Raw genomic sequence first — 21,943 nt, 5'->3', positions numbered from 1 at the left:
CATTTCACAGATGGATTACAGTACGTTCACAGGTTGACTAATTTAAGTCATCCAGTCGGCTCTGTGTAAACAGCACCGCCCCAATCTCCCCTTGGTTGTTTGTTGTAAGTGAAGAGCGATCCATCGTGGAGAGCCGTGCTCGATTGACACTGTCTGCTGATCTGCTACTGCGGCTGGCTCAGAATAACAAGGCTGTTCTAATACCCGTCTATCGGGGCTTTCGCCGAAACACTGTGCGAGTGTGTGGGATCCAAAAAAGCCAACGAGGGAGGCAAGAACACCGCGCCGCCGAAGTCTGCACCCCAGAATGGCTTCAGGAGACCTTTACGAGGTAGTGTAAAATCATGTCAAAGGGAAATACTCTGTAATATAGACGAATAATTGAATTAGGAAGTAAGGGGAGGTCCTCGCGTACGGGGAAAAGCGATGTCCTAAGCCCTTTAACAGGCGAAACTAACCAGCCCTTCTAAGGTTTAGGAAGATGAGGTTCACGTTCATTTTATCGATGTGTAGCCTATACTTTGTGTCGCTTAGAATATTTCGAGTTTCGACAGATATAATTTACAGAAACATCACAAGATGTAAACTCCCCATCCGTCGCACGAGTTGAAGTGGTGGTAAAGTGACAGTAGGACATGGTGAATCGAGACGGGGTGATGGTTCCGAAGGTGCGCATGCCAGAGGATTTTTTTTTAATCCTCAGATTGCCCAGTAGTGTGGAGGTGTGACTTTTTCATTGGCTGTTGGTGGAACTAACAATTATGTAGGCTATATTTTGAGATGCTTTCCTGTTGTAGATTTAATGGGAGATCAATTTGATCCATTTGCCTAAAACATGGCCCAATTCCAAGTGTAAAGTTGAGAAAACGTTGGCTAGTTGGTGAAAATGTTTCTATGTTTTTGTTTCACTGCTATTGTTTTTCTGTAGGCCTAGATGCCCACCATTGCGTAGGCTAGTTGTTATGTCTTTGTTGTTGAATATGTTGCTGACTTCATCACTTCTTTATTGGAGAAGTACAGGGTACAAAGACAGTTTAGACAATTGGGTGCTTCCAACTTTGTGGAAACAGTTTGGGGGAAGGCCCTTTCTTGTTCCAGCATGACTGTGTCCCTGTGCACAAAGCCAGGTCCATAAAGACCAGTGTGGTGTGGATGAGCCTAAGTGGCCGGCACAGAACCCTGACCTCAACCTCAGTGAACACCTTTGGGATGAAACGGAAAGCTAACTAAATCCAGGCCTCCTCGTCCAACATCAATGCCTGACCTCACAAAGGCTCTTTTGGCTGAATGGGCACAAATTCCCACAGAAACACTCCACACACTCCAAAATCCCGTGGAAAGCCTTCTCAGAAGAGTAACAGCTGCTGTGGCCATGGCGGGGGGGGGGGGGGGGGGCAGCTCCGTATTACAGAGTTCCGCTTACAGAGCCAACAGGTCTGTGGATGATGATGCCATCTCACTGGCCCTCAACTTTGCGCTGGAGCTCCTGCTGGACCAGAAAAACACCTTCGCCAGGATGCTATTCGTTGACTACAGTTCTGTCTTCAACACCGTAGAAGATCATCGGTGTAGAGCTCCCAGCCATTGAGGATCTCAGCAACCAACACTGCCGCAGGAAGGTCATCTCCGTCACAAAAGACACCAACCACACCAGCCACCACCTGTTCGTATCATCTCGCTGGAGAGATGTAAAATGGCTGAGCATCAGGACCGTGAAGGAGAGGTTCCACAACAGCTTCTTTCCTGACGTGGTCCGCAAGCTCAACAGCCAACAGCTGCAGTAGACAGTCTGTTAACAGTGAACCCCCGCTCCATGCAACTGTTTTGTTCTGACGGACCAGCCCCTCAATCCCACTCCCCTGCCCTCGCTGACACCCCCCACCCCAACCTCCATTGGCCTACCGCCCCCCCCCCACCACCCCCCACCCCTGGACCAATAACTGATCACACGACACTTTGAGCACCTTGCATCTTGTTTATAACATAGACAACTACTGACTCTGCACTACTGTACACTCTATCACTTGAACCAACACCTGACAACACTTGAACAACATCTTGCCTATATGACAGACATTAACAAATGACTCTGCCTATATAATAGACAACAACTGACTACACAACTCTATATTTGAATGTTATTAATTGCACTGCCTATATGATGGACACAGACACAGTCATCCATGATTGGATGGGGTAAGTGGAGGAGGATGACACTGATATACTGCTAGACTACGGATAGTAAATTGCCGGTTTGGGAAACTTTAAATATCTAGCTGCGTACCTAGGACTGGAATGAGGAACTGATTAGGGCTGATAAGACACTGTAAGGGGAAGCGATGGTAACAACTCCAATGTATCTGTACTTGTTACATATGGCAAATACACGGTCTATTCTTAATACCCATGGTTTTGGAATGTGATGTCCAACAAGCTCATATACAGTAGGTGTGATGATCAGGTGTCCACATACCTTTGGCCATATCATGTACGTTGAAGGTTTAGCAAGCTCGAAGCAAAGTCACTGCGCTCTTTCCTATCATTCCAATCATGATAACAGGTGTTTCTTCACCGGTGTTGTCATGCCACCCTAACTGTATTAGGCTTACCTGTCAGGATATTGATTGTCCACTAAATCCTCCTTACTTAAAGGAGTAGTAAAGGGAAAATGCATGTTTAGCCCTGTTTTAAGGTTACTTATGATCATATACAATAATTCAGATCAAAACGTTGACAAAGCTAGCATTTTCAAGAAAGTTGATAATTGCTCTACCACCGTTTTGGTCATACAATGGATGTGGATGGGCATCTTGAAAAATCATTCAAAAACATGTTAAGCTCTCGATTTCAAAGACAAGAACCTCACCAAGGGTGTAATTGGTGTCCGTTGGTGTTCTGACATCGAATTTGCCGCAAAGTATGAATCCTGTAGGGTTTTATTGATCATTTTATGAAATCCATTGACTTGTATTGACGCGACCGTTGTAGATGTGTAGATCAATCCGCAGAGGTGATTCAGGAAGCAGAACTTACTTACGGTAGCTATTGTTATTGTTTATGTTAGCTAGGCTAGCTAGTTTGCTCACGCTACTCTTTCGCTCACAGACAAGGAAGCACTAGGCTACAGTTCAGAAAACGCTTATCAAAATGGTTGATCTAGAAGAGTATGAATCTGATCGCGAGGAATTAGACTTTGACGGCAGCGCTTATCGTTTCGAGCCTGAATATAGTGAGGAGGAACTACAGCAAATGGAAGAGATGGAGGCTCGCCGAACCGCAGAGCCAGAGACGGTCGATGAAGCTGTCACTATACCACGAAACACGGGTGTTTGGTGGTGTGCTTGCAAACATTGCCGACAGATGCCCACCGAAGAGGAAAGTTTGTGCTGTACTGAGTGGGACCTGTTGCTAACAGCTGACATGGCAAACCTTTCGGTCCATGAGTCTGACTCCTTGCCTGTTGAAAGTGAGTCCTGCTTTTACCACTAGTATTTATGTCGGAGCGATTAAATCTACAGTTTTGATAATTTCGTGCTGTAAGACCACTTCTTACAATTCTATTTTTCTAAAGTTAGTCTTAGCAAAGGGATTGTTATTATTATTATGCTTCAACACACACACACACGGGCGCGCAGACACACACACACACACAGCTGGCAATAAAAACTTACCTCAAGTTCTTCCACTCGTTTGTCTTCTGTCGTTCCTCTATCTAAAGTCGGAACAGCATCACGTTTGAGGAAGACCCTTTTGGGAGATTTCTTGGAGAATAGCCTAGGCTTATAACATTTGTCCTCAAAATGCAAAGCGCACACACGGTGATCTAAGACCCGAAGAATATCCACGGGTGTGTTTACGTCCAAGTAAAGAGATTCTAGCCACAACTTCAATCTTGCGGGATCGTTGTAGGGAAGTCTATGACAAGTTACAGATGAACGGATTTTGCCACAATTGGCAACGGCACAATAGTGTGTCATTGTTGAGATCCCAAACAAATGCTTCGCACGAGCCTGTCTTGTTGTTGCGGCTAGCTTTTCAAGGAAGGAAGCTGAGCCGGAATCCACGGACGTCGCCTACCGCAAGATCAACACATATGTGCTGTGACTAAATAGTTTGATGCTAAATATTTTTAAAAAGCCTTTCCAGATGAACTAGAATCTTACTTTATGGCAAATGATATGCAAGAACGCCAACTAACACCTAGGTGAGTTTCTTGTTTTTGAAATCGAGAGTTTAACATGGTTTTGAATGATTTTTCAAGATGCCCATCCACATCCATTGTATGACCAAAACGGTGGTAGAGCAATTATCAACTTTCTCGAAAATGCTAGCTTTGTCAACGTTTTGATCTGAATCATTGTATATGATCATAAGTAACCTTAAAACAGGGCTAAACATGCATTTTCCCTTTACTACTCCTTTAATTACTTAAGTATTCCTCTTCATCCCCTTTGGGACATTGTGTCCATTGAGCTCTCTCCTTTGCATTCGGCCCTTGGCAGCATGTTGCGTCTCTCCCCATGACGGGTTCATCTAGGTCTTGTGTCACAGCTCTGCACCAGGTGGTTCTGGGACCCCCATGTTTTCTTTTACCTGGTGGTGTCCATCTTAAGGCGTAATCCAGTCCTGCTCCATTCTCAACACAGGGCCCAGTCACCTCAAACGTCTGTGGGTAATAGCTAAATCCTATATGGTTTCAATCTATTGTTGTAGCTACATGTAGACTGGATTTTGGTTATTAATGAATAGCCTATTAAAAAATATTGGAAAATCGGGGGAATATGATAGGCTAGCCTACCTCTTTTCCACCACCACTCTCTCTCTCTCTCTCTCTCTCTCTCTCTCTCTCTCTCTCCCTCACCACCCTCTCCAGGGTCTTTAAATTAAATGTCTCCAAATGTGTTATCCCATTGTACAAGGTTGCCATTTAAGGAATCTAGTCATCCATTACCTATTCAATATTTCAGTTAAATGTCAGTAGGTCTGTATATTTGCCATCTGACGGTCAGTTATGTCAGTTTGTTTGGACATTAGGTGTAGGTAGTCCGATGGATGACACTAAGATGATCGTTTTAGGTGCCAATCTGACCTGACACACATGGTCATCCCTGTATTCGCTTATGTTGTGCACATGATCATGGCATGCAGCTTATTTTCTGGTAAGAGGTGTGATACGGCCTATCCCGTTATCGGACGATGAGATGATGGCAACGCTGTCAATCGTGGGTTCTCGGCCTACTGTCAGTATGAGTCTGAGTGAGTTTTGCTCTGGAAATTACAGAAGAATTTCACTGCTTTGATTTGATCAACCGACCTTTGATTTGATCAAAAGACCTTGGATTTGATCAACCAAATCCAATATCTCCAATAATGCAGCACTTTCGCTAAGATAATTTTTTAGTTTAGTTTTTTTTTTTTTTTTTTTTAAGATAATTGATTACAAGCAGCTCTGATGTTCCCTTCCAAGTAATGTTCTAGTCCATTTCATAGTAGCCTAACAGCATACTAACAGGTACACAAAGTCCAGCTTTATGTTTAATTAGTAGAGATGAGACGGTATGCAGTAAAACCGTGAACCGTGGTATAAAATGTCCACGGTATTAGAACCATGACATTCCCTGTGTTTACGGTATTACGTTTACTGTATTACACAATAATGCGCTGCTGAAACTTCACATTTCAAGTTGCTTGCAACAGTTAATTTTGTAATTTAATATAAGCTTGCTATTAATAAACTGAGCTTAATTACAATAGTGTGTATTTTCCATCATGTGTTGCACTGTAGTTCCTTCAAAGTAAAATACTTGTTTTTGTATGTGTGTTGGGGAGATGAAATGCCGTGTACCGCAAAATACTGTAAACCGTACCGTGTAACTAGATACCGTACCGTAATGCAAAAATCCATACTGTCTCATCCCTAGTAGTTAGCATGTACAAAATAATGTACTTTCTAAATTGATTGTCTCAAGTTCAACCTCTCCATTTCATTTTGGACATTCCGTGTTCTGTCTTCATCACATTCACTCGTTCTTGTGCACTGGGCCAACAGAACCTCAGATACAACCCTGGCCCATACAGTACGTACTCAGAACCATGCAGAATTATCTCAGTAGTTAAGAACACACATTTACTAGGCCCACCGTTGTTCTTATCAAAGGCACTGACGTGTTTCCAAGTGCAGCTCTGAGCTCTGCCAGACAGCGCTCAGCTCGACTGCTGGCTGGCTCTGGTGAGGAGGATGGAGGCTGTGTGTGTGTATGTGTGTGTGTGGGTGTGGGGGGGGGGGGTCTGGCATCCACCTCCACTTATCCCCCGCCAGCTCACACTCCTGGTCTGGTCTGACCCGGTCTTGCATTGTGTGTGTGTGTGTGTGTGTGTTTGTGTTGTTGTTGAATGTCTCCCATCTGCCCCAGTTGTCTGGGTGTAGCGTAACCTGGTCAGTGTAGAGGACAGGAGATCTCTGTCCATCTGTCCGTGTGTGTGTGTGTGTGTTTATCCTCTCAATCTCGACAGGATCAATCGCTGTTTTGTCAGGCTGTGATGTGGCAGCATGGAAATGAAACGGCCGTAAATAAATAAGGCTACACAAAGCTGCCGCTAGGTTTGACCTCTTTATATTCATTTTCTTTCAGCTTATTTTTCACAAGGTAGGCTACTGGTGGTGGCTACCGTGTCTCCGCTCGCGTCGTGGCCGCGGTCTCACTGAATTCGCGTCATGTGTTTCTCTCGGGTATTACGCATAATATAAACAGACCCGATAATAGAATCGGATCCACCCGAACCCAATTGACCATAATAAAAGCGTGGAAATGTGGACACGGACCCGTACGGTCTTGGGTCCGGTTCGGGTCCTCTCGGATTTACCTGACCCGTGAAGACCTCTACATGGAGGACTGGGACTGGGGATGGAGGACTGGGACTGGGGAGGGAGGACTAGGACTGGAGGACTGGGACTGGGGATGGAGGACTGGGACTGAGGAGGGAGGACTAGGACTGGAGGACTGGGACTGGGGATGGAGGACTGGGACTGAGGAGGGAGGACTAGGACTGGAGGACTGGGACTGGGGATGGAGGACTGGGACTGAGGAGGGAGGACTAGGACTGGGACTGAGGAGGGAGGACTAGGACTGGAGGACTGGGACTGGGGAGGGAGGACTAGGACTGGAGGACTGGGACTGGGGAGGGAGGACTAGGACTGGAGGACTGGGGATGGAGGATTGGGACTGGTCTATAGCTTTAGCAAGCCGATAACAGAGGGAATCTAGCTAGCAAAGAAGACCTCTAGCACTAGATTTAAGTACTGTCAATGTCAACGAACGGGACTTATTGAGGTGCGCACAGCATGCATACCTGGGGTGGTAGAAGAAGACGAGGGAGTTGGTCTGTCTCGCACTTTGAGACTATCAAATGTAGTGCAAGTCCCAATTCTAATCTGATGGGCACCATTTAAGTTCTTTAGCATAGACGTTGTATTTCCCCCCTTGCAGGAAAATATCTTAGAGCACAGGTTTCATTTCGCCTCCTCCTTTTCTTTCACTTTTGTGAAATGTAACCACACCTTAGATCGCTTTGTGCACTCAGCCATTCTCTCCGCCAAAATACATCTCACTTTCGGCAGAAATACTCGGAACTATTTTTTTAGAACCAGGCGTAGGGATTACATGCATCACTCCAAACGCGTAGCATTGTGACTAGCTAGGTATCGAGGTAAACAAATGTGCGTTCCAACGAGCGCAGTGGATATCATCAGCTCGCACATAGTTAGATGCTACAATAGACTAGCTCGTATCTAGATACACCGTCCATAACTTTAGAAATATGGTTCAGGTGGGGGGTTATTTTGTGACAAGCCTAACCTGGTACCAGTGAATGCCGCTAAACTAGGATAATCGGTCCAGGTCTCGCCACTCCATATTGCACGCACAGAGTTGAAAATGCTTCATACTGCTTGTCTCACCCCAGGGAAGATGGAAAACAAAATGTATGCAGTATTTTTATGTGGTTTCAGGTTGTCCGTACGTCTGTACGACGATGTTTGTTAATGCAATATCTCGGGAACGCATTGACGTAATTTCTTCCCCTTTTGTACAAATGTTCACTGGCACTCAAGGATGAACTGCTTAGATTGTGGAGGTCAAAGGTCAAGGGTCACTGTGACCTCACAAAAGGCGTTTTTGGCCTAGTGAACACGATATCTCAGGAATGGCTTGACAGAATGTGTTCATATTTGGCCAAAATGTCCAGTTGGACTGAATGATGAACTGATTAGATTTTGGTGGTCAAAGTTCAAGGTCACTGTGACCTCACAAAAGGTGTTTTTGGCCTGTTGAACACGATATCTCAAGAACGGCTTGACATCATTTGTACATATTTGGCCAAAATTTCCAGTTGGACTGAATTAGATTAATTTGATTAGATTTTGGTATTCAAAGGTCAACTGAATGTTAACTGCAACTTGCATTGTTGGGCGGAGGCATTTAGCCGCTACACGGTTTTTTGTGTTTCTAGTTAAAATATATTTTCAAAATAAGCCTGTATTCACAAACCCCTCTGTAAATAGGTTTGTTTTGAGTATATTGTCAAAACAAAAGTAAAACTGTAAGCCTGACTTTATTCATTGTTTAGATATTAGGTACCAATATACAGTACTGTGCAAAATTCTTAGGCCCACTAAGAAAATTGTCTAAAGCTATTTATCTGTACAGTAAGTGTTTATTTGTTCAGAAAAACACTATATAACATTACAGTCTATACAAATCAACATGTTTTTTATTCTTGAGATATTTGTATACTTTTTTGTATTAATGTTAATTTATGTTTATTCCAATGTTTAATATAGTGTTTTTACAAGCAAATGAACACTTACTGTCCAGATAAATAGCTTTAAACATTATTTTCTTTGGTGGTGGCCTAAGACATTTGCACAGTACTGTATATGCAAATCTACGCATTTGTAATAAGATATTGACTAGTTTGCATACATAAAACATTTTTAGATAGATAGATAGACAGTCAGGCAGGCAAACAGACAGACAGACAGACAGACAGACAGACAGACAGACAGACATATATATAGATAGATAGATAGATAGAATACTTTAGCTAAAACACAAGTCATGTTTTTACAAAATGGAATGGCCAAAATAGCTTGCCGCCTTCTGCGTTTCCCTCATGGTGTCGTAGTGCGCCCAGCAATCACAGTGCTCACTATCGGCCACTGCTGGTCAGAAGCAGGGCTAGTGAAAGGGGCTAGTGGACAGGGGCTGGGGGAGAAGAACTGGTCCTGGTGTTGGGGCTGGAGTATAGGGCCCAGGGAGCGTGTGTGTGTGTGTGTGTGTGTGTGTGTGTGTGTGTGTGTGTGTGTGTGTGTGTGTGTGTGTGTGTGTGTGTGTGTGTGTGTGTGTGTGTGTGTGTGTGTGTGTGTGTGTGTGTGTGTGTGTGTGTGTGTGTGTGTGTGTGTGTGTGTGTGTGTTTAGAGTTGCAGTAGTGAAGACGGTGGGCTAACAGCACATCAGTACCCAACCACTAACAATGGCTTGTGAAAGAGGATGTTATGCTGTAGTTATAACAGCGAGTGCGTGCATGTGTGCGTGAGCGAGAGGGTTTCTATAAGTTTCTTTTTCCTGAGTGTGTGTGATTTCATTCTGGTATAGGTTTCACATACAGTACTATGGACCACCTGTTGAGTGTCAATGGGGGAGATGATCATGGTCAGGTGAAAGCAGTCAGGCACTGAGCTTCTACACTCTGTGTCTCTGCACTGCCCTGTGATAAGGGACAAGCTGGGTCCAGGTGCTGCTCAGGCTGAAGACACACACATACACAGTATCTCTCACTGTGACACACAGGCGAGTGTGTGTGCACGTGCGTGTGTGTGTGTGTATGTGAGAGTCCATGGTGCTGCACTGTGATTTTCCATGCCGGTCGCATTCCTGCGTGGGAGCAAATCACTGTTTTGTTGTTCTTTATTTTCTTATAAACACCGGACATGCATTTCATTAAACCTCTGTCTCTCTCTCTCACACACACACACACACACACACACACACACACTGCCCCTCCGACTTGCGAAGCAAAGGCTAAATCAAGCTCTGCTGAAGTCATGTGGGTGGGAGAGTGTTTTCTAAAGGAGATGGATGCATTCTAATTCCAGGCAGTGGGGAGGGTGCAGCAGTAGACGGCTTACCGAACGACCTCTGCTGTAGGACTGTATCATCCAAGAATGTCACCCTGCCGAACCAAGGATGTACCAGAGTTATTGATGTCAACGCACGCTCTCCTGGTAGCATTATAACCGCTAGAACAATCCTTCTTAGAATTCATGGAGAAAAGGTTGATTGTCCAGGTATGCAACATCACCCAATGGTCCTGGTCAGAACAAGCTTAGTAGAACGAATGTTGCTTTCTTTAAAAGAAAGATACTGCATGTTGAGAGCTCATGTCTTCACTGATTGTGAATGTGAGATTTCACAGTTGGAGGAACTTTTGAACGGGTGATCTGTGTTTGATTACAGACACGCCTCTCGGACTATTATGCAGTCGTGGGCTGTATTTAAGCACAGTGTCACTTTACGATTGATGTGTCTTGAGAAAGGTCCTCGTGACGGAAACCTAGACTTTTTAATAAATCAATGATGATGATGGTGATGGTGATGCGTGCAGGAATTGGCTTTTCTCTTTGGAATTAGCGCATGTCATTAATATATTTGAAAATAATATTTCAGCGGTATTTCCTCTGTTCCCTTCTAAACCACCCGGCCATCGGTGTCTAGCCTTAATCTCTCTTACTCCCAGGCAACTGGTACTGTATGTGTCTTCCTCTCAAGTGAAACAAAAATTCGATAAATGACGACAAGGCACCGGAGCACAACCATTTGTGACCAAAAATTGGTCATGTGTGACTAAACGGTGTGTGTGTGCGCGTGTGTGTGTACTGTATGTGTGCAGCATTCTTTTTTTTATTCCCACCCGCATTCTGCAAAGACCTGCTCCTCCTTTGCTTCTGATTGGCTCTGACCCTGATATTCTTCTTCACTGAATGCAGGTAGGGGAAAACACAAAGCCACGCCCTGTACTCCTCCTCGAGCAACATCACAACTCTTTAACACATAGAAAATAGAGAACTATTCATTGTTTTTTTTCTTTGAGAAAAATGTGGCGGTGCCAGTTTTACCTGTCCCCAGCCCTGGACGGCCCGGAACAGACCCAACGGAGGTGACCGTTCCGCCACCTGTCTCCCCTGTCCCCGGTGAGGCCTTATTCATACTCTACACTGACCCGGCTGTGAACGCGGGCTCTACGCAAGTATTTTGGCTCACTCTGAGCGCACGGGGGTCGCTGCCTCGCGTCAGCGCCCTTATCGGTTCGCGTGAAATAGCACTTGGGCTCACGTGAAGTTAAAATTCTTCCGACATGACACACGTTGCTACGTGTAGCCTCGCGTAGCTCGCGCTAGCGTAGCTTGCGTAGAGCATGAACGGGCCTTAAGACGCCTGTAGTCCTCACCCAACATCTCCGGCAGAGATGGCCTCATCTGACTGACCTACCACATACAAAAAGGCCAACACAAAGAATGGCTTGTCCATTTTCCGTGGCTCAGATAGAATAAAACGGCCAACGTTATGCATTGCATTTATTGCGTGGAGTGCGGCCCGAGCACAGCTGGGAGCGGAATTGAAACGTTAAAAAAAGCATGTCTCAAGAAGCGGTCTCCAAGCAACAGGTCCTGTGCCGTGACCGGCGGCAGGCGCATGTCCGGCAGAACCCCCTCTCCAGCACCAGGCAGGGTCAAACCCAAGCAGCGACGACGAAGACATGATCATTTGAAATTTGACATTTCCAATATGCACTTAAAGTGTATTGTTGCGCCACCAAAAGGTACAGTGAGAAATTTGGGTTGGTTGCACCTAAATTATGTGCTGGTGCCCCTACAGTGCACCTGACGAAGGCTCTTTGCCTTAGAACGTTGGTCTATTAAATCACAGCAGAGGAGAACATTTGAGTGTGTGACTTTCTTATTTGTTACTGATGCACCTACATGAAATAGTTCAACCAATTCCAACCAATGTAAAAAGTTTGTCTGGGCCCTGGAAGGACGACAGCACTCTGGCAGTCTAATTCCAATAGGCTCATTACCTCCGCCCCAGTGACAGCGCAGGGTGAGAGGTAATGTTTCCGTTGGAGTGTGTGCGTGTGTTTGTCTGTTAGTAGGATAACGCAAAAACTACTGGACTGATTTTTATGTAGAAAGGTGTAGCATGGTCCAGCTGAGAACCCATTCAATTGAAGAGCGGATCCGAATCACGCGGTGGGTCTACGAGCTGCCCAAACACGCCCGCCCATTCACCTCCATTCATTTTTTGGACTATAATTGCACAAAAACGACCAAACCAACGAAACTTGGCGGAGTGGTGTAGCATCGGCGACCTTAGAACCCATTACATTTTGGAGCGGACCTGAATCACGGGCCAGGTCCACAAATGAAAACAAAACTTAGAACGAAGCCATCTCCCAGTGTGGGTGCGCTAGAGACGACAGGTTTGGACTGGGGTGTGTTGCGGGAGAGCCCGGAGTGCACTGCCCCCCGCTGGCCACAACCCAGGGAGGGCGCCACAGAGCCGCTCAAACACGGATGCCCATTCACCGCCAGTCATTTTTTGGACTTAGACTCAGGACCGCTTATTTCAATATGCAGGGGAACTCCCCCAACTTAGGATCAGGAGCCAAAAATCTTCAGACACAAATTCTACAAATTTCTTCCACATGGGGAACTCCACCCCACTCTTAACCTGTGAGTTTTACTGTTGTAGGCCTCTGAGTGAAACCTACATTCAACAGGTAAACTACACAACAGTGTGTTACAGCTTATGAAACAGTCCACCCAATCCTGTAGCACTCTTTCTGACTACCACTAAGCCCTTACCATGATCCATGAACCTTAGAGCCCCCTCCCCACACACACACACACACACACACACCCCTCCCCCTTCAGCAAACCGCCTAACCCTACCACCAAGACCCTGGCCGTCACAGTCATGCAGACGGGTTTGTCATAGTGGCACAGCCCGCGGCCTCTTATCTCCTCCCCACAGTAGATATCTCCTCCCCACAGTAGATATCACCCTATCTGACGCTCATGGCATGCTGCTGTACCGGGGAAGATCTGACACTCCCTCCAAGCTTCTCCATAAATAATTCATGGTGTGTGTGTGTGTGTGTGTGTGCGCGTGCGCGCGCATGTGCGTGCGTGTTTGTTTTTTTGCAGGCGTCTGTGTTACTCCTCCATGAATGAAGGCTCCTCCACGATAATCAGCCACCAGATCAGTGCTGCGGAGCGCTCTGCCATCATTACCAGTCCTCCTGAGTCTGTCTGGAGGACCTGAGGGAATATCTCCCCAACCCTGTCCTAGCTGATGACCAGCCTCCAGACTCACTCTGCCCTGGCTGCGGACGGCCGTCATAGTCAGACACCTTATTCTCTCCACCCCGACACAGACTGAGCAGAAAATAACATTTTAAAGAGAGGGGAGGAAGGAACAATTGATTTGACCCATGGTGGTTTGATTTCAGGGATGCGATTGCTGGGCAAGAAAATGTCCGCCACCCAGTGTTTGTGTGATTGTAGCTTTGAACAGCAGTCAATTGGACATGCTTATTGTTGTTGTCGGGATTATAGCCTCAAATATAACAAAGGTCTGCTGAAAGGCACCAGAAGCAGTTAAACTACTTAATTACACGGTTATTACATGGTTCTTTAGGAATCCTTTTAAATTACTTTGAGTGTTGCTTATGTCTGTTTGTTGTGTCAGGTGGGTGGGGTTTGTTTGATTTTGGGGAACCGCCCAGAACATTGGTTGCCAGACAAGAACAATCAAGCAGAGATGGCAGTTGAAATGATTTCAGATATTATTTTGGCTCAGGTCTGTTCCTGACTGTTCTCTGTTTCCAGACTGTTATCTGTTTCCAAACTGTTCTCTGGTTCCAGACTCACTATTCTCTGGCCCAAGACTGTTCTCTGGTTCCAGACTGTTCTCTGGTTCCAGACTGTGTTCTGGTTTCTGATGTTCTCTCGCTCCAGACTGTTCTCTGGTTCCTGTCTGTTCCTGACTGTTCTCTGGCCCCTGACTGTTCTCTGATTCCTGACTGTTCTCTGGCTCCAGATATTCTCTGGCTCCTAACTATTCTCTGGCTCTAGACTGTTCTCTGGCCCAAGACTATTCTCTGGTTCCTGACTGTTCCTGACTGTTCTCTGGTTCCTGACTGTTCTCTGGTTCCTGACTGTTCTCTGGTTCCTGAAAGTTCCTGACTGTTCTCTGGTTCCTGACTGTTCCTGACTGTTCTCTGGTTCCAGACTGTTCTCTGGCCCCTGACTCTGGTTCCTAACTGTGTCCCTGTGTTCCCCCTGGCAGGTGGAGCGTATCGTGGACAAGCGGCGCAACAAGAAGGGCAAGTGGGAGTACCTGATCCGCTGGAAGGGCTACGGCAGCAAGGAGGACACCTGGGAGCCCGAGCACCACCTGCTGCACTGCGAGGAGTTCATCGACCAGTTCAACGGCCTGCACCTGCACGCGCACAAACGGCCCCCCAAGCCCCCCAAGATGCCCCCCCTCCTCAGCGCCCGGCCCCCCGCCTCGGACACCCCCAGAGCGCGGCCCGAGGTCCGCAAGAAGAGAATGACTAGTGGGCCGGGGCCGGGTGCGGGGGCGGGGCCGGGGCCGGGGGCTTCCCAGAAGGTGAAGAGGGTGAGTGGAGGCGGGGCGGGCGGAGCAGGGGGAGGAGGGAAGCAGGCCGCGGGGGACAGGGGGGGCCATAAAGCCCCGCCCTACAAGACTCCGGCGGGCGGGCTGCCTTTCATCCCCCCAGGGAGGAGCCCTCACAACGGGCTACCGAACGGCGACGCGGACCCCCACCTGTACAGGGCAGCAGCCAGGACTCACAGGCTGGCCTCTGACCGAGGGGACCAGGAGGGCGGGGCAGAGGAGGGGGACATGGATGCCACCACCACGCCCCTCAGCAACGAACTAGGTAAGACAGTTCAAAGGTTGAAAGGGGAAATGCGTGAAAGGTGAAATGATGCCCCATGGCTGGACTATAGATAGATAATGTTCATCTTAGAGGGTTTGATGTGAGTGGTGTGGGCAGCCATCATCTTACGTCACCAATACATCAGCCAGACACAGTGTGAACGAGCGTTCTTGAACGTTGTAGTTGCCATTTCCAATTTGTATTCCACTCAACTCAACTTAATTGGGGTTTGTTTTTAATTTAATGTGTGTAAATGAGATCTAGGCTCAATGGGCTCCTCTGGCTAAATAAAGCTAGCTAAATAAAGGTGAAATAAAATGACAAATGAAGTAATTAAAGGAGCAGAATATTCATTTGAGCGGGGCCCGGGGTGCACATGGCAGATGCAGCTCCAGACGTCTGGCTCAGATCAGAGGGGTCGCGGAGCAGCTTGGATCACTGTGTTCTGCATAATCACTATTGTAAAGCTCAGCAGAGGGTAGCCTGTGTGTGTGTGTGTGTGTGTGGGGGGGGGGGGGGGGGTCTGTGTGTGTGGGTGTATATGTGTGTGTGTGTTTGTTGGTGGGTGGATGTGGGTGTGTGTGTGGGTGGGTGGGTGTGGGTGCATAATGCGTGTGTGTGTGTGTGTGTGTGTGTGTATATATATATATATGTGCAACCTTAGCGTAGAGCAGACTCTCACAGACCTTCATGGAAAGGTCCTCAGTTAATGAGGCAGCTGATAAGTACACAGGGTCACAGTCCAAGGCCCGTCTCGCTCCGTTAATCATTACAGCAGGTCCTACACAGGTATCTACACTCGAAAGCATGGTCAGATGATCAGTCTGCACATGGGCTTCTCCAAACCCAGCGAGATGATGAAGTTGTCCTGCCTAACAAGGTTGTAAGGTGTCGGTAGTATTCTGTTATGATTTGGGTCACGTCCAAAGCCTGTTGCCTGGAACGCCATTTGGCAAATGAACACACATTGCGGAACACAAATTCATGGTCGGGTGCGCTGTAATGTTACCGCTTAATGACCACATTACAGTTTATAGGGCCAAAAAAAAAAGTAGGACAATTTATACACCTCGTGATGTTTCTGTCGGCTGTGAAACATGTTTGTTGTCAAGTGCTCTGCTGTGGGCTGTGTTTTAAGCTGTGTAAGCCGAAGCCTGGGGCTGTGAACAGAGCGCTTTTGAACGTGGCAAAGTGTAATTGCCCATGGAAGAAAAGTGGAAAAATGTATATGTATTTGTCACCGAACAAGGAAGATGAGATGAAATTAAAAGTCAGTCGTACTTCCTCCTCTCTCGCGTGCTCATTTCTACACGCCGCATTCCTTGGCCGCCGCACTCTTGAAAAGCCCCCCAAATCCGCCTGAGGCCAGGGAAGCTCTCTGGATGGGCCGGAAGGGGGAGCGGCGCGCGTGTGACGCGTGTCAGAGTTATGGTTCTCCTCAACTACCTCGCCGGGCTCCCGCCGGATCCAACGGCTGGAGCTGAATTTCAAAGCTCCGGACACGCCGGGGGCCGGTGAGCCTTTTTCAGTGTCAGAACCGGAACCACAGGAGGCCCCCCCCCCCACCCCAAACCCCCCACCCCCCATGTCATGTTTCTGTAGTGTGAGGGAGCCTGAGGAACAAGCGCACCCCTGGGTCGGGGGGCTGGTCTGGATTCTGGACACTCTCACTTCATCCAGGCCTCTCCTCCCTTGTCAGTCGGTCATCCAGAGAGAGACCAGGACAGTAGGATGGAGGTTTGTACCGTCCATATTAGACACCGTTAACTTACATTACATTGCAGTCATTTAGCAGACACTTTTATCCAAAGCGACTTACAATAATTGCATTTTGCAGTCATTTAGCAGACACTTTTATCCAAAGCGACTTACAATAATTGCATTTAACGGAGGTAGTCAGTGTCCTACTACTCACCAGAACTTCACAAGTGTATCTGCTTTCTAAAACAAGTGACTAAGAGCATAATCTAGTGCTGAGGGCAAAGTGCAAGAGTAGCAAAATATACAATAGATGCTTAAGAGGGAGGATCCTGGTAGTACTTTTTGCTATCTAGATTGTGGAATGCTCTCCCTCAGGACTTGAAAGCTGTGGCCTCTGTGGACATTTTTAAGAAGCAGCTAAAGATGCTTCTGTTTAGACAGACGTTTGTCTAATTAATTTGACTATGTTTATGACTGTTGTCCTGTTTCCGGTGTTTTAATTTTGTTGATTCTTTGTATGCGTTTTAACCTGTGTGAAGCACTTTGTGAGTCCTCTCTGTGAAAAATGCTATATAAATAAAATGTACTTACTTACTTACTTACTTACTTACTTACTTTTAAACTAGATGCAAGCTGCTACAGGGAGAAGGGAAGTTGAAAACAGAGAAGGGAAGTTGTGTGGGAGAACTTGGGTTGGTTGATCACCAGGCGAGCAGCAGCTTTCTGGACAAGTTCCAGGGGTTTAATGGCTGACATCGGGGCCCCAGCGAGGAGGGAGTTGCAGTAGTCCAGGCAGGAGATGACCAGGGCCTGGATGAGCACCTGTGCCGTTTCGTCAGTGAGGAAAGGGCGAATCCTCCTGATGCTGCAGAGCAGGAATCTGCAAGAGCGTATGACGGATGTGATATGTGCGGAGAACGACAGCTGGTCATCCAGGGTCACACCCGAACACTGATTCCATCGCAAGGTCCTCTGTGCGGAGTTTGCACGTTCTCCCCCTGTTTCTACCCAAAAGAACCCGATACGAAAAACCCGCGGAAGAACAGTTGCTCTTCGGTCCGGTCCCTGAACAAGACTTGGACCGAGCACTTGGACTTGGTCCCCGGGCACCATGAACGATGGCTGCCCACTGCTCCTGGCTGCCACTGGAGGAGGATGGTTTGGATGGGATAAATGCATGGAACATTTTCCACCGGCAACCACTGAAGATGTGCGTGTGCGTGTGTGTGTGTGTGCGTGTGTGTGTGTGTGTGTGCGCGTGCGTGCGTGCGCTGTAGCCCCTCACTCACGTATGTTGTGTCTCACTGCGGAGCCAACAAAAACCCTCAAGGTCCAGATTATGTTAGTGTCACTTCGCCCTTATTGAAACATTTACCTGTGTCCATAAAGATGATGGATGGGGGGCTGAATGATGTTTTGGTGCGGCGAGGATAAAGTCCCTAAAGGCGTGGACCGCCTGCCGATGACAGAAGCAGGTAGAGATGGTGGCTGTTAGTCACACAGATGCCGTTGCTGTAGATTCGCTGCCATCTGTGTTTTGACTAAGATGCCCCCCGGACGCAGATGCTCAGCTGAACGGATCGTCTTCGTAGTGACGTTTCATTTCGATCATTCTTTGTTTGCGGTTTGTTTAGCCCCGTGTTTGAGTCCCGTTGTCCAGTAAACGGATGAGTCACCTTGTCCGTTGTCCTCCGCGATGCTGGCGTCTGAATGTGGTCACGTCCAGTCTGTCCTACAAGGACCTCTGTGTCAGGCAACTCTCTCTCTCTCTCTTTCTCACAGTCTATCTCACTCTCCATCTCTCTCTATCTTTCTCTCTCTCTCTCTCTCTCTCTCTCTCTCACACACACACACACACACACACACACACACAGTCTCTCTCTCTCTCTCTCTCTCTCACACACAGACTATCTCTCTCTCTCTCTCTCTCTCTCTCTCTCTCTCTCACACACACACACAGTCTTTCTTTCGCTCTCTCTCTCACAGTCTATCTCTTACTCTCTCTCTCTCTCTCTCACACAGTCTTTCTCTCGCTCTCTCTCTCACACAGTCTATATATTTCTCTCTCTCTCTCTCTCTCTCTCTCTCACACACACACACACACACAGTCCATCTCGCTCTCTTTCTTTCTCTCTCTCTCTCTCTCTCTCTCTCTCCCTCTGCTCATTTGCAATCCTGGTCATGTCATGTTTGAGATACTAACGCAATCAGTGGGTGGTTTAATCTAATATGAGTCTGATACAGCCTGAGCACACAGAGGCTGATGTCTCTGAATGACACAAGCATGAACGTTCTCTCTCCTCGCAGGGTGATAAGAGTGCGTCTCGAACCACGGGACGTTACGGGAAGACAAGGCGCAAAGACCGATGTGTATCAGTAGCGCCGCTCGAGTCCGGTGCCTATTGTACAACACAGGGTCTGACCCAGAGCACAGGTCAATCAATCAATCAATCAAAGCTTTATTTGTGTACCGCATTTCATAGTCTTAGTCATAGTCATAGGTCTTCTACGGTGCGGTTTCACAGCGAGCCGAACCAGTCAAGCAAACTAAAGATGAGACGTGCGATCTCGTTTGTGTACAAGGTTTGCCTCCTGGCGTTGACCGCATTCATCTTCCCCCCTCCCGCCCCCCGCCCCCCCCCCCCCACCACCACCACAGGCTCCACTCTCGCCAACGGAGGGATGAACTGTCACAGCACCGCCAAGAGGAAGCTCGGCGAGGACAGAGGCTACGTGTTCGACAAGCGTCTGAGGTACAACGTGCGTCAGAACGAGACCAACTGCCGCTTCCGCGACATCGTGGTCAGGAAGGAGGAGGGCTTCACGCACGTCCTGCTGTCCAGCCAGACGTCCGACAACAACGCACTGACGCCCGAGGTACGAGACACACACACGGTCATGGACCCTCATACACACCCACAGATGCACACTCACTCATGAACACACACACACACAGTCATAGACCCTCATACACACCCAATGACACACACAAAGACCCACTCTCTCTCTCTCTCTCTCTCTCTCTCTCTCTCTCTCACTCTCACACACACACACACACACACACACACACACACACACACAGTCATAGACGCTCATATGCACCCAATGACGCAAACAAAGACCCTCTCTCTCTCTCTCTCTCTCTCTCTCTCACACACACACAGTCATAGACCCTCACTCACACAGACACACACATAAGACACAGTATGTCCTGTATGTGCTGCTGGACTAGTGAGAAGCTCCAGATCCCACATGGCTGTGCAGCGGTCCACATTGCACCGGATTTGAGTCAGAACCAATCACATGATCCGATATATAAAACGCTGTCCCAATCGTCCGATCGTGACAGGGAAATAAACACTCTTCAGGTCGTGTTACACCGGCTGCCGAAATACTTTTTTTTATTGTCCTGACATAAAACTCAGTCGCATCGTGCTTATTTATTTATTCTTTTGAACTTCTCTCTCACAGAGAATCGAAGCGGTTGTCGTCGTGTACGACGGGATCCGCATCAAAGCGGTTCTCAGCAGAACATTCTTCATCTGAGACGCGGTTCTCAGCAGAACGTTCTTCATCTGAGACTTTGTTTGCGCCGTTTAAAGGCCTATCCGTTACATGGAACCAGGCACCGGTGAGGGAGATCATTGAGAGAACATCGATGCAGGCGCTCGAGAGGGGCCACTCGAAAAACACTCGACGCTACCCAGATCACAGCCATGAGTCTGCCGCTGAGAGGCGTGGTCTTAATCGACCAATCACAACCCCTGCAGCCCTCCTGGGGGCTTCCTAGAGCCTCATGTTCAGATAACAAATAACATTTTCACCCCCTGAATAAAAGGCCTTAACTGTGCTGTTAGTGTTGAATATGGCCAAATGAGTGACTGAGGAAACTCCTCAGGAATCTCACCTTTGCCAGGTGACCTGTGCCATACGTACACACACTCTGGTGTGGTGGAGTATGCGATAAGGTTCCATCCATCCATCTTCATCCGCTTATCCGGGGTCAGGTCGCGGAGGCAGCAGTTCCAGCAGGGGGCCCCAGACATCCCTTTACCTGGCAGCATCAACCAGCTCTGCCTGGGGGATCTTTAGCCGCTCACAGGCCAGTGCAGAGATGTAATCCCGCCACCTGGCCCTGGGTCTACCCCGCGGCCTCCTCCCAGCTGGACACGCCTGGAACACCTCCCTAGGGAGGCGCCCAGGAGGTATCCTCACTAGATGCCCGAACCACCTCAACTGGCTCCTTTCGACGCAAAGAACAGCGGCTCTACTCCGAGTCTCTCCCGGATGACTGAACTTCTCACCCGATCTCTCAGGGAGACCCCAGCCACCCTCCGGAGGAAACACATTTTGGCCGCTTGTATCCGGGATCTCGTTCTTTCGGTCATGACCCATCCTTCATGACCATAGGTGAGGGTGGGGACGAAGATAGACCGGTAGATCGAGAGTTTTGCCTTTTTGCGATAAGGTTGCAGCCGTCAATTATGTGTGTATAGGATCCGGTCCCCTTTCCTGCCTCAGTGCTCTTAATTAGATGTGACTCTCTGGGTGAACAGTCACACCACAGTTGCCGTGGACTCACCACAGCGTTGAACTCAGCGAATCACGAAGAGGAGGCGTGGTGTAACGGCATCTCCGGCCTCCGCCCAGGGGCGACTAGGCTCCGCCTCCACACGGGTCCCAGTTCCCCCGGAGCGGGCGGCGTTAGCGGCGTGTGGTGTCAAGCCTATTAGAGGCGGAGGGGAGGGTTAGGGGGGCAGGGCTTATCGGACGGAGGCTCCTCCCTCTCCGGCCTGTGAGAGACGCTTCTGTAGCGCTGGGGAGGTGTGTCTAAACCCAGGAAAAATCCCCCCCTCTTTCTCTCCCCTTCTCTGTTTCTTTCTGCTTCTCGACACGCTCTCTCTCTCTCTCTCTCTCTCTTTCTCCTCGCTCTTTCTCTCTGCATCTTTTGGCTCTATCTTTTAATCCCTTCTCTCTCTCTCTCTCTCTCTCTCTCTCTCTCTCTCTCTCTTTCAAACTCTCTCTAATTGCCTCCCGCTGTTCTTCTCCATATCTCTCCCTCCACATCTGTCTCTGCTTCCCTCTGTCCCTTTGTCTCTCCGTTAACCGCTACTCCCGCTGGTAGCCCCCCCCCCCCCCCTCCGTTAACCGCTACTCCCGCTGTAGCCCCCCCCCCCCCCCTACGTTAACCACACTACTCCCGCTGTAGCCCCCCCCC

The 21,943-nt window shown here is 48.1% G+C and overlaps 1 protein-coding gene across 1 annotated transcript in view; it reads left to right on the top strand.

The window, feature by feature from the left end:
• The first annotated feature begins 228 nt into the window (after positions 1-228).
• The window catches only part of LOC311308138 (chromodomain Y-like protein 2), a 30,686-nt gene continuing 8,971 nt past the window's right edge, over positions 229-21,943 (top strand). The window contains exons 1-3 of the mRNA XM_084437073.1: positions 229-331; positions 14,409-15,024; positions 19,385-19,602. Of these exons, the coding sequence (XP_084293199.1) occupies positions 308-331; positions 14,409-15,024; positions 19,385-19,602 (858 nt within the window). The 5' untranslated portion in view covers positions 229-307. The remainder of the gene's footprint in view (positions 332-14,408; positions 15,025-19,384; positions 19,603-21,943) is intronic.

The sequence above is a fragment of the Borostomias antarcticus genome, assembly GCF_949987555.1.
Source record: "Borostomias antarcticus genome assembly, chromosome: 4".
NCBI classification, from domain to species: Eukaryota; Metazoa; Chordata; class Actinopteri; order Stomiiformes; family Stomiidae; genus Borostomias; species Borostomias antarcticus.
Note: the sequence above shows the minus strand (reverse complement) of the source record. Positions and strands in the feature narration are given on the sequence as shown.